Below are 18,859 nucleotides of genomic sequence, written 5' to 3'. Positions count from 1 at the left end.
TCTGTGTGCCGCGCCCCTCTTGTTGGTACCCCCCCTTCTGTGTGCCGCGCCCCTCTTGTTAGTGGTCGGGAGCAGTTTTACACTTTTATTTTTCGGTGTGGGGTTTTCAACTCTTATTTTATTTGTATTGTGGGGTGTTTTTTATTTATTTTTCATGCACAATATATTGAGCAGTGACCTTTCTTTATCTGGGCTCCAAGTTTTATAGTTCTATATATTTGTATTTTTTATTTGTAGTTAAATACATGGAAGGTCATTTTGCTTTCTTATAAAAACACAAAACAATGGCGCACGTTTCAGCCGCGACCCTCTTGGACGATCTATTTTTATTTCCCTATAAAGCGGACACGTGGCAGTTATCTGTCTTGTGTGGTCCCCTCACCCGCCGGGGCTGCGGCACCAGCTGCGTACCCCCCCCCCCCCCCAATCAATAATGCATGCGTGGTGCGTGTCCCTGTGTAGGAGAAGCGGCATTTCTGGGAATATCAGATCGCTGCTCAGGTGACTCATTTCCCAAATTCTCCCGCCTTTCTCCGCATGCGGCGCGGGGTGAGGGCCGGAATGTGTGACCATTTCCAGGAAGATGGTTAATATGGCCGATAATGGAGATTTACACTTCAGATGTAAAAACGGACGGGCGATATCCCCTCCCCCGACTCTCCGATCTCCAAGGAAAATCAATATTCCTCCCCTCACCCACCATTTACTGCATGGAGTCCTTTCATTTTATTATTCCCCCTTCTTTTTTTATTATCATTTATAATTGTTGTGCTTTTCAGGAGAGGAGCGTTATAGAGGAAGGAGCAGAGTCCTCCAGCAGAGTATATCAGGAGAGGAGAGTTATAGAGGAAGGAGCAGAGTCCTCCAGCAGAGTATTTCAGGAGAGGAGAGTTATAGAGGAAGGAGCAGAGTCCTCCAGCAGAGTATATCAGGAGAGGAGAGTTATAGAGGAAGGAGCAGAGTCCTCCAGCAGAGTATATCAGGAGAGGAGAGTTATAGAGGAAGGAGCAGAGTCCTCCAGCAGAGTATATCAGGAGAGGAGAGTTATAGAGGAAGGAGCAGAGTCCTCCAGCAGAGTATTTCAGGAGAGGAGAGTTATAGAGGAAGGAGCAGAGTCCTCCAGCAGAGTATATCAGGAGAGGAGAGTTATAGAGGAAGGAGCAGAGTCCTCCAGCAGAGTATTTCAGGAGAGGAGAGTTATAGAGGAAGGAGCAGAGTCCTCCAGCAGAGTATATCAGGAGAGGAGAGTTATAGAGGAAGGAGCAGAGTCCTCCAGCAGAGTATATCAGGAGAGGAGAGTTATAGAGGAAGGAGCAGAGTCCTCCAGCAGAGTATATCAGGAGAGGAGAGTTATAGAGGAAGGAGCAGAGTATATCAGGAGAGGAGAGTTATAAAGGAAGGAGCAGAGTCCTCCAGCAGAGTATATCAGGAGAGGAGAGTTATAGAGGAAGGAGCAGAGTCCTGTAGCAGAGTTTATCAGGAGAGGAGAGTTATAGAGGAAGGATCAGAGTCCTCCAGCAGAGTATATCAGGAGAGGAGAGTCAGAGGAAGGAGCAGAGTCCTCCAGCAGTGTATATCAGGAGAGGAGAGTTATAGAGGAAGGAGCAGAGTCCTCCAGCAGAGTATATCAGGAGAGGAGAGTTATAGAGGAAGGAGCAGAGTCCTCCAGCAGAGTATATCAGGAGAGGAGAGTTATAGAGGAAGGAGCAGAGTCCTCCAGCAGAGTATATCAGGAGAGGAGAGTTATAGGGGAAGGAGCAGAGTCCTCCAGCAGAGTATATCAGGAGAGGAGAGTTATAGAGGAAGGAGCAGAGTCCTCCAGCAGAGTATATCAGGAGAGGAGAGTTATAGAGGAAGGAGCAGAGTCCTCCAGCAGAGTATATCAGGAGAGGAGAGTTATAGAGGAAGGAGCAGAGTCCTCCAGCAGAGTATATCAGGAGAGGAGAGTTATAGAGGAAGGAGCAGAGTCCTCCAGCAGAGTATATCAGGAGAGGAGAGTTATAGAGGAAGGAGCAGAGTCCTCCAGCAGAGTATATCAGGAGAGGAGAGTTATAGAGGAAGGAGCAGAGTCCTCCAGCAGAGTATATCAGGAGAGGAGAGTTATAGAGGAAGGAGCAGAGTCCTCCAGCAGAGTATATCAGGAGAGGAGAGTTATAGAGGAAGGAGCAGAGTCCTCCAGCAGAGTATATCAGGAGAGGAGAGTTAGAGAGGAAGGAGCAGAGTCCTCCAGCAGAGTATATCAGGAGAGGAGAGTTATAGAGGAAGGAGCAGAGTCCTGTAGCAGAGTATATCAGGAGAGGAGAGTTATAGAGGAAGGAGCAGAGTCCTGTAGCAGAGTATATCAGGAGAGGAGAGTTATAGAGGAAGGAGCAGAGTCCTCCAGCAGAGTATATCAGGAGAGGAGAGTTATAGAGGAAGGAGCAGAGTCCTCCAGCAGAGTATATCAGGAGAGGAGAGTTATAGAGGAAGGAGCAGAGTCCTCCAGCAGAGTATATCAGGAGAGGAGAGTTATAGAGGAAGGAGCAGAGTCCTCCAGCAGAGTATATCAGGAGAGGAGAGTTAGAGAGGAAGGAGCAGAGTCCTCCAGCAGAGTATATCAGGAGAGGAGAGTTATAGAGGAAGGAGCAGAGTCCTGTAGCAGAGTATATCAGGAGAGGAGAGTTATAGAGGAAGGAGCAGAGTCCTCCAGCAGAGTATATCAGGAGAGGAGAGTTATAGAGGAAGGAGCAGAGTCCTCCAGCAGAGTATATCAGGAGAGGAGAGTTATAGAGGAAGGAGCAGAGTCCTCCAGCAGAGTATATCAGGAGAGGAGAGTTATAGAGGAAGGAGCAGAGTCCTCCAGCAGAGTATATCAGGAGAGGAGAGTTAGAGAGGAAGGAGCAGAGTCCTCCAGCAGAGTATATCAGGAGAGGAGAGTTATAGAGGAAGGAGCAGAGTCCTGTAGCAGAGTATATCAGGAGAGGAGAGTTATAGAGGAAGGAGCAGAGTCCTCCAGCAGAGTATATCAGGAGAGGAGAGTTATAGAGGAAGGAGAGTAGTATTTGAGGTGGAATGCAGACGGTTGATGGGCGGGGTATTTGGTGTGGGCGGGTTATTTTGTGTGGGCGGGGTATTTGGCGTGGGCGGGGTGTTCCGGGTTGTCGCCTGGCGGGTGTTTTGTGGGTAATTTTTGTGTTTTTTGTCTTCTCAGGTAAACGGAAAGCACTGAAGTTAAATTTTGCCAATCCGGCCTTCAAAACGACAGCAAAATTCACTCTGAATCCCACCATCCAACCCCCCCACCTGTGAGTACCGAGGGTCCCGGAATGGGAGACCCCTCCCCCTCTCCTCTGCTCCTTGGTGTTCCCGGGTTCAGAGGCAGATCTGCTGATATTCCTTCCTGTGTGAAGTCGGTTGGGTGATTTTCTGTTTTGGGATTGGTGGGTTTTTGGGATGGCCACTTGAAGGGCTCCAGTATAATAGAGAAGAAGGAAGGTTACTGATTGAGGAGATGCTGAAACCCTTTATACAATCAACTACTGCACCCGGGCCCAACCCTTCAACATTGTGACCAATCACAGAGCAGTGACGCTATATGGAGTAGGAGAGCCAAGACACGCCTTCCAATTCAGATCTTCTTGGAGGGCTCCAAGTTTACTGAAGGGGGGCCGGAGTGCGGCCAGCAGAAATAGAAAATGTCGACATCAGTAGACCTAAATGGTGCCCCATCTTTTAGATTAGGGCAAGAAATAGTGTCCCATCATTGGTGTCAGTGGGGGAATAGTGTCCCGTCATTGGTGTCAGTGGGGGAATAGTGTCCCGTCATTGGTGTCAGTGGGGGAATAGTGTCCCGTCATTGGTGTCAGTGGGAGGAATAGTGTCCCGTCATTGGTGTCAGTGGGAGGAATAGTGTCCCATCATTGGTGTCAGTGGGGGGAATAGTGTCCCGTCATTGGTGTCAGTGGGGGAATAGTGTCCCGTCATTGGTGTCAGTGGGAGGAATAGTGTCCCGTCATTGGTGTCAGTGGGGGAATAGTGTCCCATCATTGGTGTCAGTGGGAGGAATAGTGCCCCATCATTGGTGTCAGTGGGAGGAATAGTGTCCCATCATTGGTGTCAGTGGGGGGAATAGTGTCCCATCATTGGTGTCAGTGGGGGGAATAGTGTCCCATCATTGGTGTCAGTGGGAGGAATAGTGTCCCATCATTGGTGTCAGTGGGAGGAATAGTGTCCCATCATTGGTGTCAGAGGGGGAAATAGTGTCCCATCATTGGTGTCAGTGGGAGGAATAGTGTCCCATCATTGGTGTCAGTGGGGGGAATAGTGTCCCATCATTGGTGTCAGTGGGAGGAATAGTGTCCCATCATTGGTGTCAGTGGGGGGAATAGTGTCCGATCATTGGTGTCAGTGGGGGGAATAGTGTCCCATCATTGGTGTCAGTGGGGGGAATAGTGTCCGATCATTGGTGTCAGTGGGGGGAATAGTGTCCCATCATTGGTGTCAGTGGGGGGAATAGTGCCCCATCATTGGTATCAGTGGGGGGAATAGTGTCCCATCATTGGTGTCAGTGGGGGGAATAGTGTCCCATCATTGGTGTCAGTGGGGGAAATAGTGTCCCATCATTGGTATCAGTGGGAGGAGTAGTGTCCCGTCAGTGGGAGGAGTAGTGTCCCGTCAGTGGGAGGAGTAGTGTCCCATCGTTTGGCACCAGGGGCCAGGTAAAGGCAAGCAAAGGGCCACAGTTTGGAGTGCACAGCTCTTGGACACAAAGGACGATTTTTTTCTATTGAAGATTTTTGATATACCCTGTTTCCCCAAAAATAAGACCTACCCTGAAAATAAGACCTAGCGTTATTTTCCAGGAGGGCTGCAATATAAGCCCTACCCTGAAAATAAGCCCTAGTTAAAAATGCTTGTAAAATCCACTATATAACAGTAGTATATAATGTACAATGTGTGTGTTTCTGTAATATAATTGTGGGGAAGAGAGCTCCGGCGGGTAACAGAAGTTCAGACCGGCGCTATAACAAAGGTATTTGGCACAATTATATTACAGAAACGCACACATTGTACATTATATACTACTGTAATAGAGTGGATTAAAGGATTGTACAAACATTTTAACTCAGTTCACACTTGGGATTCCTGACAGGCAGGGAGGGAGAGGGGGAGAGAAGACAGCACATTACATGGTAAGACCTCCCCCGAATATAAGCCCTACTGTGTCTTTTGTTGGCATAATTAATATAAGACCCAGGCTTATTTTCGGGGGAAACACGGTAGTTGGCGGGTTTGTTCGTTTATTATAAAATTATAAACAGACGGAACGCTAAAACCCGACGTGTCCGACATGAAAATCACCCCACAGAGATCAACTAAATGTAACACAAGCGGGGTGTCACCTTGGTGACCCCGGGACACGTATTCAAGTTGCTCTTCTTCCCTAAAATGTTGTATAATAGAGAGCAGCTGGGGGAGGGGGGGAGAGAGCCGCTGGAAATGCAGGGAAAAGAGGCAGGAGGAGTCGCAGATATCCTCAGATGGGAACCGGAGCTGGTGGAACTCGTCATGCAGGGAGGTTTCCCGCACCGCTCCTGTGTGAACTTCACTATGACAAGCCTACGTTCACGCAGGAGTAGTGCGGGAAACCTCATGTGATTCGGACAAATCGCATGCTAGTTCTTTGCATTGCTTTTGTACGGACGTAGCGCACAGTGTTTCAGTATTGGGGGCGTTGTCACAAGTACTCGTGAAAATTCTTGGTATTGGCAGCAAGAATACCCTTTTTATCTAAAACCTTTTTGAAATTTTGAGATGTATAAGTTTTTCCTTTTATTTCCTTTTTGGACATTACTGTCAATGACCATTTTAATCACTAACTGTATTGTTCATTAGATCTAAACCGTGTAATAACCGATTGTTATCAGGCAACCCATTTATCACCATCCTTGGCTAATGGTTTTTCTTTGCTAGGAACGTGCCCCTGAACAGCAGTAAATGTTTAAGCAGTCAGCAGATCGACCTGCACTTTTTTGGCACACTGCCGAAAAATAGAGAGCAACTGAGCATGTGCATAGCAGGGTGAGACGGTGTATTACTGGATTTTTAACAGTCACTTATTATATATGTTTTACATTGCTATACCTGCACAAGGGGCAAACCCAGTGATCATTTTCTGACTAAAGTACCACTTTAATATCCTGGCAAGAGTTCTTACACTAAACACATTCAGTAGTGGGAAGAAAATCCTCCGAATGGCAGTGAGCATGCTTTGTACCAGCATTGGGTCCAATCACACACATTGAGGGGTCACTTTGTCATTTTTACTCCCGATGGCACAAGGCTGCTCTTCTGGCAGCAGTTTAACTCTTCAAAGATCTACAGATCAATATAAAAAGTCTAGAAGTCCTTCTGATTGGATATTTACATTGTATAGTGTAGATTGTTGCTTGGGCGATAAAACTAAAAGCATAAATGTGACCTCATCGCGCTAGCGAGGCCAGTTGGATTTCCGCATTTCACTTTAAATACATCCCAACAAAGTCTCTAATATTACTAGTTACCCAACATTCATCGTTTCTCCAAGCCACCTTTTCAGTTCTATTGAGTGTCATGGAGATCCACATGGGTGGCACCGAAACCTTCAATCTCCATGAATCTCTCAAGGCAGATGTGAATTGTCCATGGACAAGAGGACGGGAGATGTGAAGTTGAGGAACCCCTGTTCTGGTTACCTAAACCCATCTGTTGAAGGAATCCCCACGTTCTAGTCGATGAATCCCATCCGTTGAAGGAATCCCCACGTTCTAGTCGATGAATCCCATCCGTTGAAGGAAGCCCCACGTTGTAGTCGATGAATCCCATCTGTTGAAGGAAGCCCCACGTTCTAGTTGATGAATCCCATCCGTTGAAGGAAGCCCCACGTTCTAGTTGATGAATCCCATCCGTTGAAGGAAGCCCCACGTTCTAGTTGATGAATCCCATCCGTTGAAGGAAGCCCCACGTTCTAGTTGAATCCCATCCGTTGAAGGAAGCCCCACGTTCTAGTTGAATCCCATCCGTTGAAGGAAGCCCCGCGTTGTAGTTGATGAATCACATCCGTTGAAGGAAGCCCCACGTTCTAGTTGATGAATCCCATCCGTTGAAGGAAGCCCCACGTTCTAGTTGATGAATCCCATCCGTTGATGAAGCCCCACGTTCTAGTTGATGAATCCCATCCGTTGAAGGAAGCCCCACGTTCTAGTTGATGAATCCCATCCGTTGAAGGAAGCCCCACGTTCTAGTTGATGAATCCCATCCGTTGAAGGAAGCCCCACGTTCTAGTTGATGAATCCCATCCGTTGAAGGAAGCCCCACGTTCTAGTTGATGAATCCCATCCGTTGAAGGAAGCCCCACGTTCTAGTTGCCTATACCCGTCCTTGGCTTCAAAGTTTGCATAAGGGTCAATCATTTAAATCACATGGCTTAAACCGGCCGTAAATGGATTAAAATGTGTCCGGTTCAGCAGGAACCAGATGAATTTTGATCCATATATGGGCAAGGAGGTTGTACAGAAGTCAATCTACAGACCAACTTCTGTACAACCACCCTATTGGATTTCCTTGATCAGTCAGCGCAGTAGGCTATAGCCGGCAGTGCTGATCATTGTATTCTGGTGGCAGGGAAACCTTCCCAGTGTTGGAACACAATGGCACAGCAGGGAGGATTCCCCCATCCCCCTTAAATGTGTGGATGGGGGAAGAGTCAGGTTTTTTTTTTACGGTTCAGCCCGCTGGTTGAATGAAAGTGACTCCTCTATTGGCTGCTTTTAGGGTGAGGAGCTCCATCAAATCTTAAACTCTGATTTATGAAGACTTTGAGGATTTTGCCCAGTTGTAGTTCTGTACAGGGTAGCGGTTTGAGGTCCACACATCACAATGCTGGTATAAAATCTGCCTGTTACTGAATTGCCCTGCATGTTGAATTTTGATTTCATCCTTAATGTCTTGTGCCACCCTCTCCCCAAAAGTCGTGAATTCTTGGTAAATATGTGAATAACATTTAAGTACGCATGGCTCGTCACCCATAAACCCGACCCCCTTTGTGTCTCCTCTTGCCTATGAAGGGTGCAGAAACCATCCGCCGCTCGGAACCTCGAGACAACGTCCTACCAAAAACAGGAAGTGCGATTTGGTGGTGGAAGGTCGTACAGCTCCAGCGAGCAGGCCACAAAGAGCAGACTGTAAGTTTTCCTTGTCCTTCTATGATGGTTGACCTGTCCAATCGCATCTGCCCCCCCCCCCCCCCCCCAGGAACCAGACAAAGCTGTGTGTTTCCATAACAAACTGAAAGCCTTCTCTTTCCTTTTATACATTTGCTGCTTAACATTCTAGGTCAGTTGCAACTACTCATGATTAAGCCTAGAAATGGCAACGGTTAAATGGCTACAGCCTAGAAATGGCAACGGTTAAATGGCTACAGCCTAGAAATGGCAGCGGTTAAATGGCTACAGCCTAGAAATGGCAACGATTAAATGGCTACAGCCTAGAAATGGCAACGGTTAAATAGCTACAGCCTAGAAATGGCAATGGTTAAATGGCTACAACCTAGAAATGGCAACGGTTAAATGGCTACAGCCTAGAAATGGCAATGGTTAAATGGCTACAGCCTAGAAATGGCAATGGTTAAATGGCTACAGCCTAGAAATGGCAATGGTTAAATGGCTACAGCCTAGAAATGGCAATGGTTAAATGGCTACAGCCTAGAAATGGCAATGGTTAAATGGCTACAGCCTAGAAATGGCAATGGTTAAATGGCTACAGCCTAGAAATGGCAATGGTTAAATGGCTACAGCCTAGAAATGGCAATGGTTAAATGGCTACAGCCTAGAAATGGCAGCGGTTAAATGGCTACAGCCTAGAAATGGCAACGATTAAATGGCTACAGCCTAGAAATGGCAACGGTTAAATAGCTACAGCCTAGAAATGGCAATGGTTAAATGGCTACAACCTAGAAATGGCAACGGTTAAATGGCTACAGCCTAGAAATGGCAACGGTTAAATGGCTACAGCCTAGAAATGGCAACGGTTAAATGGCTACAGCCTAGAAATGGCAATGGTTAAATGGCTACAGCCTAGAAATGGCAATGGTTAAATGGCTACAGCCTAGAAATGGCAATGGTTAAATGGCTACAGCCTAGAAATGGCAATGGTTAAATGGCTACAGCCTAGAAATGGCAATGGTTAAATGGCTACAGCCTAGAAATGGCAATGGTTAAATGGCTACTGCCTAGAAATGGCAGCGGTTAAATGGCTACAGCCTAGAAATGGCAACGGTTAAATAGCTACAGCCTAGAAATGGCAACGGTTAAATGGCTACAACCTAGAAATGGCAACGGTTAAATGGCTACAGCCTAGAAATGGCAACGGTTAAATGGCTACAGCCTAGAAATGGCAACGGTTAAATGGCTACAGCCTAGAAATGGCAACGGTTAAATGGCAACGGTTAAATGGCTACAGCCTAGAAATGGCAATGGTTAAATGGCTACAGCAGACTGATTTATTTTTTTTAGTCCTCAAAAATTTAGAAGCTCTTGAGTACACCCTTAACTAAACCACACACTGTGTACCGACCCTTTTTACATTAAAGCTATACTGGATGACCAAGGTTAAAGCTCCTGGACTATCACACCTGAATGAGCACGTTGCTCATCCAAAACCATGACATTAATATGGCGTTGCCCCCTCTGCCCTCTGACGCTAGCACATCCTCCACTCTTTTGGGAATGCTTTCCACAAGATTCTGGAGGGTGTCTGTAGGTATTTGTACCCATTTGTCAGGTACTAATGTTAAATGGGAAGACCTGGCTCATTCCAGTTCATCCTAAATAAGTTCAGTAGTGTTTGAGGTCTGACCACTAGAGTTCCTTCACACCAAACTGGTCAAACCATGTCTTTTCATGGACAATAAATACCCCCCTAAGAGATATATGACCCCCGCTCCTTTAACTTTGTGCAACATAAAATACATATAATAACAAATAGTCCAAACATGGTCTTGTGAAGTGACGTGGTCCTCCTTCCTTCTGCACACATAGTGCACACCGCACTCACCAGAACTTGTTGACCTCTCGGTTACAAGTCATCAAAAAGCACTTTACGTAATGGTTAGTCGTCTTCTCCAGTGGGATTTGGTCTTCAAACTCTTTCCAAGTACTTGGAGACCATATCCAACTCAAGGAGAAGAAGCCAACCATTGCGTAAAGTGCTTTTTGATGACATGTAACAAAGAGGTCAGCATGTTCTGGTGGGTGTGGAGGAGGACCTCGTCACTGCTTTTGTCACTTCACAAGACCAAATGTTTGGACCATTTGTTATATGCACGTTTTGTTGCGGTGGAGTTAAAGCAGTGCAGTCATATATCCCTTTTAGGGGGCATTTGTTATACATAGTTTTTGACTTCTAGGTCTGATGACGGCTGTTCTTAAGCCACCCAACCCCCCGTCCCCGTCCGCCCCCCCGTTGTATATGGGTCTTATTTATTCTGTTTATTTATTTTTTAATATTGTACAGAACTTTATTGTTTGCTTTCGTGGGTTTAAAGGTAGTAATGTTCATGTCTTTCTATAGAGCTGGCTTTGTGCACGGGTACGGTCATGGTGGAACAGAAAATGACGTTCAAAAAGCAATTACCACAAGGTTAGCTGAGCACAATTGTCTAAAATGTCTTTTGTATGTAGTAGTATAACAGTCTCCATCACTGATACCTCCTGAACCCAGTCACCCCAAAGGTGCTCAGTAGGTCATGGTTGTGTGAAGGCCACTGGAGTTCCTCCACAGCACATTGGTTGAACCGTGTCAATGACTACAAGAGTAAGGGACATTCTTCTCACTGATCACCAATGTAAGGGAAATTCTTCCCACTGATCACCAATGTAAGAGACATTCTTCTCACTGATCACCAATGTAAGGGACATTCTTCTCACTGATCACCAATGTAAGGGACATTCTTCTCACTGATCACCAATGTAAGGGACATTCTTCCCACTGATCACCAATGTAAGGGACATTCTTCTCACTGATCACCAATGTAAGGAACATTCTTCCCACTGATCACCAATGTAAGGAACATTCTTCCCACTGATCACCAATGTAAGGAACATTCTTCCCACTGATCACCAATGTAAGGGACATTCTTCCCACTGATCACCAATGTAAGGGACATTCTTCTCACTGATCACCAATGTAAGGGACATTCTTCTCACTGATCACCAATGTAAGGGACATTCTTCCCACTGATCACCAATGTAAGGAACATTCTTCCCACTGATCACCAATGTAAGGAACATTCTTCCCACTGATCACCAATGTAAGGGACATTCTTCCCACTGATCACCAATGTAAGGGACATTCTTCTCACTGATCACCAATGTAAGGGACATTCTTCCCACTGATCACCAATGTAAGGGACATTCTTCCCACTGATCACCAATGTAAGGGACATTCTTCCCACTGATCACCAATGTAAGGGACATTCTTCTCACTGATCACCAATGTAAGGGACATTCTTCCCACTGATCACCAATGTAAGGGTCATTCTTCTCACTGATCACCAATGTAAGGGATATTCTTCCCACTGATCACCAATGTAAGGAACATTCTTCCCACTGATCACCAATGTAAGGGACATTCTTCTCACTGATCACCAATGTAAGGGACATTCTTCCCACTGATCACCAATGTAAGGAACATTCTTCCCACTGATCACCAATGTAAGAGACATTCTTCTCACTGATCACCAATGTAAGGAACATTCTTCTCACTGATCACCAATGTAAGGGACATTCTTCTCACTGATCACCAATGTAAGGGACATTCTTCTCACTGATCAACAATGTAAGGGACATTCTTCCCACTGATCACCAATGTAAGGGACATTCTTCTCACTGATCACCAATGTAAGGAACATTCTTCTCACTGATCACCAATGTAAGGGACATTCTTCCCACTGATCACCAATGTAAGGGACATTCTTCTCACTGATCACCAATGTAAGGAACATTCTTCTCACTGATCACCAATGTAAGGGACATTCTTCCCACTGATCACCAATGTAAGGGACATTCTTCTCACTGATCACCAATGTAAGAGACATTCTTCTCACTGATCACCAATGTAAGGGACATTCTTCCCACTGATCACCAATGTAAGGAACATTCTTCCCACTGATCACCAATGTAAGGGACATTCTTCTCACTGATCACCAATGTAAGGAACATTCTTCTCACTGATCACCAATGTAAGGGACATTCTTCCCACTGATCACCAATGTAAGGGACATTCTTCCCACTGATCACCAATGTAAGGGACATTCTTCTCACTGATCACCAATGTAAGGGACATTCTTCTCACTGATCACCAATGTAAGGGACATTCTTCTCACTGATCACCAATGTAAGGAACATTCTTCTCACTGATCACCAATGTAAGGAACATTCTTCTCACTGATCACCAATGTAAGGGACATTCTTCCCACTGATCACCAATGTAAGGATCATTCTTCTCACTGATCACCAATGTAAGGGACATTCTTCCCACTGATCACCAATGTAAGGAACATTCTTCCCACTGATCACCAATGTAAGGGACATTCTTCTCACTGATCACCAATGTAAGGAACATTCTTCTCACTGATCACCAATGTAAGGATCATTCTTCCCACTGATCACCAATGTAAGGGACATTCTTCTCACTGATCACCAATGTAAGGGACATTCTTCTCACTGATCACCAATGTAAGGGACATTCTTCTCACTGATCACCAATGTAAGGAACATTCTTCCCACTGATCACCAATGTAAGGGACATTCTTCTCACTGATCACCAATGTAAGGAACATTCTTCTCACTGATCACCAATGTAAGGGACATTCTTCCCACTGATCACCAATGTAAGGGACATTCTTCTCACTGATCACCAATGTAAGGGACATTCTTCTCACTGATCACCAATGTAAGGAACATTCTTCTCACTGATCATCAATGTAAGGGACATTCTTCTCACTGATCACCAATGTAAGGGACATTCTTCTCACTGATCACCAATGTAAGGGACATTCTTCCCACTGATCACCAATGTAAGGGACATTCTTCTCACTGATCACCAATGTAAGGGACATTCTTCTCACTGATCACCAATGTAAGGATCATTCTTCTCACTGATCACCAATGTAAGGACATTCTTCCCACTGATCACCAATGTAAGGGACATTCTTCTCACTGATCACCAATGTAAGGGACATTCTTCTCACTGATCACCAATGTAAGGGACATTCTTCCCACTGATCACCAATGTAAGGAACATTCTTCCCACTGATCACCAATGTAAGGAACATTCTTCCCACTGATCACCAATGTAAGGAACATTCTTCCCACTGATCACCAATGTAAGGGACATTCTTCTCACTGATCACCAATGTAAGGGACATTCTTCCCACTGATCACCAATGTAAGGGTCATTCTTCTCACTGATCACCAATGTAAGGGATATTCTTCCCACTGATCACCAATGTAAGGAACATTCTTCCCACTGATCACCAATGTAAGGGACATTCTTCTCACTGATCACCAATGTAAGGGACATTCTTCCCACTGATCACCAATGTAAGGAACATTCTTCCCACTGATCACCAATGTAAGAGACATTCTTCTCACTGATCACCAATGTAAGGAACATTCTTCTCACTGATCACCAATGTAAGGGACATTCTTCTCACTGATCACCAATGTAAGGAACATTCTTCTCACTGATCACCAATGTAAGGGACATTCTTCCCACTGATCACCAATGTAAGGGACATTCTTCCCACTGATCACCAATGTAAGGGACATTCTTCCCACTGATCACCAATGTAAGGGAAATTCTTCCCACTGATCACCAATGTAAGGGACATTCTTCTCACTGATCACCAATGTAAGGGACATTCTTCTCACTGATCACCAATGTAAGGGACATTCCTCCCACTGATCACCAATGTAAGGAACATTCTTCTCACTGATCATCAATGTAAGGGACATTCTTCTCACTGATCACCAATGTAAGGGACATTCTTCTCACTGATCACCAATGTAAGGGACATTCTTCCCACTGATCACCAATGTAAGGGACATTCTTCTCACTGATCACCAATGTAAGGGACATTCTTCTCACTGATCACCAATGTAAGGAACATTCTTCTCACTGATCACCAATGTAAGGAACATTCTTCTCACTGATCACCAATGTAAGGGACATTCTTCTCACTGATCACCAATGTAAGGGACATTCTTCTCACTGATCACCAATGTAAGGGACATTCTTCCCACTGATCACCAATGTAAGGGACATTCTTCCCACTGATCACCAATGTAAGGGACATTCTTCTCACTGATCACCAATGTAAGGGACATTCTTCCACTGATCACCAATGTAAGGGACATTCTTCTCACTGATCACCAATGTAAGGGACATTCTTCTCACTGATCACCAATGTAAGGGACATTCTTCTCACTGATCACCAATGTAAGGGACATTCTTCTCACTGATCACCAATGTAAGGGACATTCTTCTCACTGATCACCAATGTAAGGGACATTCTTCCCACTGATCACCAATGTAAGGGACATTCTTCCCACTGATCACCAATGTAAGGGAACATTCTTCTCACTGATCACCAATGTAAGGGACATTCTTCCCACTGATCACCAATGTAAGGGACATTCTTCTCACTGATCACCAATGTAAGGGACATTCTTCTCACTGATCACCAATGTAAGGAGCATTCTTCTCACTGATCACCAATGTAAGGGACATTCTTCCCACTGATCACCAATGTAAGGGACATTCTTCTCACTGATCACCAATGTAAGGATCATTCTTCTCACTGATCACCAATGTAAGGACATTCTTCCCACTGATCACCAATGTAAGGGACATTCTTCTCACTGATCACCAATGTAAGGGACATTTCTTCCCATTCTGATCACCAATGGTAAGGGACATTCTTCTCAATGATCAGCCCCCCATGTAAGGGACATTCTTCCACTGATCACCATGTAAGGGACATTCTTCTCACTGATCACCATGTAAGGGACATTCTTCTCACTGATCACCAATGTAAGGAGCATTCTTCTCACTGATCACCAATGTAAGGGACATTCTCCCACTGATCACCATGTAAGGGACATTCTTCTCACTGATCACCAATGTAAGGATCATTCTTCTCACTGATCACCAATGTAAGGACATCTTCCACTGATCACCAATGTAAGGGACATTCTTCTCACTGATCACCAATGTAAGGACATTCTTCTCACTGATCACCAATGTAAGGGACATTCTTCTCACTGATCACCAATGTAAGGGACATTCTTCCCACTGATCACCAATGTAAGGGACATTCTTCCCACTGATCACCAATGTAAGGGACATTCTTCTCACTGATCACCAATGTAAGGGACATTCTTCTCACTGATCACCAATGTAAGGACATTCTTCCCACTGATCACCAATGTAAGGGACATTCTTCTCACTGATCACCAATGTAAGGGACATTCTTCTCACTGATCACCAATGTAAGGGACATTCTTCTCACTGATCACCAATGTAAGGGACATTCTTCCCACTGATCACCAATGTAAGGGACATTCTTCCCACTGATCACCAATGTAAGGGACATTCTTCTCACTGATCACCAATGTAAGGGACATTCTTCTCACTGATCACCAATGTAAGGGACATTCTTCTCACTGATCACCAATGTAAGGGACATTCTTCCCACTGATCACCAATGTAAGGGACATTCTTCTCACTGATCACCAATGTAAGGGACATTCTTCTCACTGATCACCAATGTAAGGGACATTCTTCTCACTGATCACCAATGTAAGGGACATTCTTCTCACTGATCACCAATGTAGGGGTCCCTCTGTTGAGAGAGGCTGCAGTAGTTCCCATCCTGGATACCACCTGAACCCAGTTATTTGGGAGGAGACCTCTCCTAATTATTGGCCATGTAATATTTTCTATTCCTTTGTGTAGACTGCGAAGATCTTCACTAAGAATGTCGACTGTGTTTCCGGAAATGCTTTCTCCGTCTCTCTCCCCCCGTGTCTCTCTTTCTCTCTTTCTCTCTTTCTCTCTTTCTCTCTTTCTCTCTTTCTCTCTTTCTCTCTTTCTCTCTCTCTCTCTCTCTCTCTCTCTCTCTCTCTCTCTCTCTCTCTCTCTCTCCTCTCTCTCTCTCTCTCTCTCTCTCTCTCTCTCTCTCTCTCTCTTCCCCCCCCCCCCCCCCCCCCCCCCCGGAAAGCTGCAATATATTTGATCATCTCAGATTTGCTCCACGGGACTCGGCAGGCCTGGAATTGCATTGGGGAAAGTTATTTATTGTTTTCTCTTGGATCGTTTATCACCAACTGCAAAGACACTCCGGGGAATATTAGCAACTAATGACTGCCGATTGGTTAATCAGATTTGTGGAATCGAAGGGCAGAATTATCTTGCTGAAAGTTTCCATTTATCACCCGTCTTCATTGGAAGTCAGACCGCCGCTAAGTTCTACCCCAAGTGGGGAAAACCAATTTCTTTTTTGGACCCCATTGGTGCAATCCAAATACAATCCCAGATAGGGTGACCTTTCTCACAAGTCCCCTCTTCTTATTCCCTGGTGAAGAACCCGTCTACATGGCGTCACGACGGTTCCTCCTGAGACCCAATATATATCTCTAGTCCTATGTCAGGAATGAGCCTAGATGTTTAATTCTCTACTATAATGGGGATAATAAGGGGGAAGTCCTGTGGAAGAAACGGAAGGGTGGGGAGGAAACACGGAGGAGACGAGGTCTCGGGGGGAAGAAGGTAGTTTGGGGATGTAATGGTGGAAAATGGGAGGATATGAGGGGGAGAACCGAGGAGGAGGATCTTCATCTCTGGAATGGAGACTGGACAAGGAATCAGAACATTCTTTACATTGGCCTTTGATATTCTTCGACTGAATGGAGGTCAATGTCTGTAGACCAGGGGTGCCCAAACTTTTGAAGAGCGGTCGGGGGTCACAATGAGCATATACAAGGACACGGCCCGCTCTTTTTAGTGGATCAGATTGGAGGACACGAGTCGGTTTATGTCTGCCAATTCTTAGAGGTGAATGGAGGGTCCAATTGGGTCGGACTGACCGTGTGAAAGGGGCCCCAGGCTGCTCTCACACTGATGCGCTGCGGTTTTTCCTGCACCGCGGGTGCAATGCAGTGTATCTCTGGCTTTCCTGCACTTTGCAATAGACTTTATTATATTCTGCAGGTGTGAGACACTTTCAGAAAACTCACCAAACTCGCAGGTAATAACAGAAGTCTGTGGCTCAGGGCCGGGAACCCGCGGGTCAGTGTGAAAGCGGCGCCCAGTAACCCTGCAGAAGAGATTCCCAGGTATACAATGGCGTCAATAAGCGATATTTTTTTTTTTTTTTTTTGTTTTTTTTAGTGGACCACTAACATTTTACATGCCTTATACACAATGCTCCGCCTCTGTCCCCTCCCCCTAGATCACTGCTGCCTTATACACACAATGCTCCGCCTCTGTCCCCTCCCCCTAGATCACTGCTGCCTTATACACACAATGCTCTGTCCCCTCCCCCTAGATCACTGCTGCCTTATACACACATTGCTCCGCCTCTGTCCCCTCCCCCTAGATCACTGCTGCCTTATACACACATTGCTCCGCCTCTGTCCCCTCCCCCTAGATCACTGCTGCCTTATACACACAATGCTCTGTCCCCCTCCCCCTAGATCACTGCTGCCTTATACACACAATGCTCCGCCTCTGTCCCCTCCCCCTAGATCACTGCTGCCTTATACACACAATGCTCTGTCCCCTCCCCCTAGATCACTGCTGCCTTATACACACAATGCTCTGTCCCCCTCCCCCTAGATGCCTGCTGCCTTATACACACAATGCTCCGCCTCTGTCCCCCTCCCCCTAGATCACTGCTGCCTTATACACACATTGCTCCGCCTCTGTCCCCTCCCCCTAGATCCCTGCTGCCTTATACACACATTGCTCCGCCTCTGTCCCCTCCCCCTAGATCCCTGCTGCCTTATACACACATTGCTCCGCCTCTGTCCCCTCCCCCTAGATCCCTGCTGCCTTATACACACAATGCTCTGTCCCCCTCCCCCTAGATCCCTGCTGCCTTATACACACAATGCTCCGCCTCTGTCCCCCTCCCCCTAGATCACTGCTGCCTTATACACACAATGCTCCGCCTCTGTCCCCCTCCCCCTAGATCACTGCTGCCTTATACACACAATGCTCCGCCTCTGTCCCCTCCCCCTAGATCACTGCTGCCTTATACACACAATGCTCCGCCTCTGTCCCCCTCCCCCTAGATCACTGCTGCCTTATACACACAATGCTCCGCCTCTGTCCCCCTCCCCCTAGATCACTGCTGCCTTATACACACATTGCTCCGCCTCTGTCCCCTCCCCCTAGATCACTGCTGCCTTATACACACAATGCTCCGCCTCTGTCCCCCTCCCCCTAGATCCCTGCTGCCTTATACACACAATGCTCCGCCTCTGTCCCCTCCCCCTAGATCCCTGCTGCCTTATACACACAATGCTCTGTCCCCTCCCCCTAGATCACTGCTGCCTTATACACACATTGCTCCGCCTCTGTCCCCTCCCCCTAGATCCCTGCTGCCTTATACACACAATGCTCTGTCCCCCTCCCCCTAGATCACTGCTGCCTTATACACACAATGCTCCGCCTCTGTCCCCTCCCCCTAGATCACTGCTGCCTTATACACACAATGCTCTGTCCCCTCCCCCTAGATCCCTGCTGCCTTATACACACAATGCTCCGCCTCTGTCCC

General features: G+C 46.2%; 1 protein-coding gene across 4 annotated transcripts in view; it reads left to right on the top strand.

Moving 5' to 3' along the window:
- The window catches only part of MAP2K4 (mitogen-activated protein kinase kinase 4), a 63,587-nt gene that overhangs the window by 16,034 nt on the left and 28,694 nt on the right, over nt 1–18,859 (top strand). For 3 of the 4 annotated variants that reach the window (XM_040331171.1, XM_040331172.1, XM_040331173.1), the window contains 4 exons: nt 3,191–3,284; nt 5,953–6,060; nt 8,085–8,201; nt 10,588–10,656. In XM_040331171.1, coding sequence (XP_040187105.1) covers nt 3,191–3,284; nt 5,953–6,060; nt 8,085–8,201; nt 10,588–10,656 — 388 coding nt within the window. The remainder of the gene's footprint in view (nt 1–3,190; nt 3,285–5,952; nt 6,061–8,084; nt 8,202–10,587; nt 10,657–18,859) is intronic. The other variant, XM_040331174.1, reaches the window with a different exon arrangement.

This window comes from Rana temporaria, chromosome 12, assembly GCF_905171775.1.
Source record: "Rana temporaria chromosome 12, aRanTem1.1, whole genome shotgun sequence".
NCBI classification, from domain to species: Eukaryota; Metazoa; Chordata; class Amphibia; order Anura; family Ranidae; genus Rana; species Rana temporaria.
The sequence above is the reverse complement of the archived record's forward strand: the minus strand, read 5'-3'. Positions and strand labels throughout refer to the sequence as shown.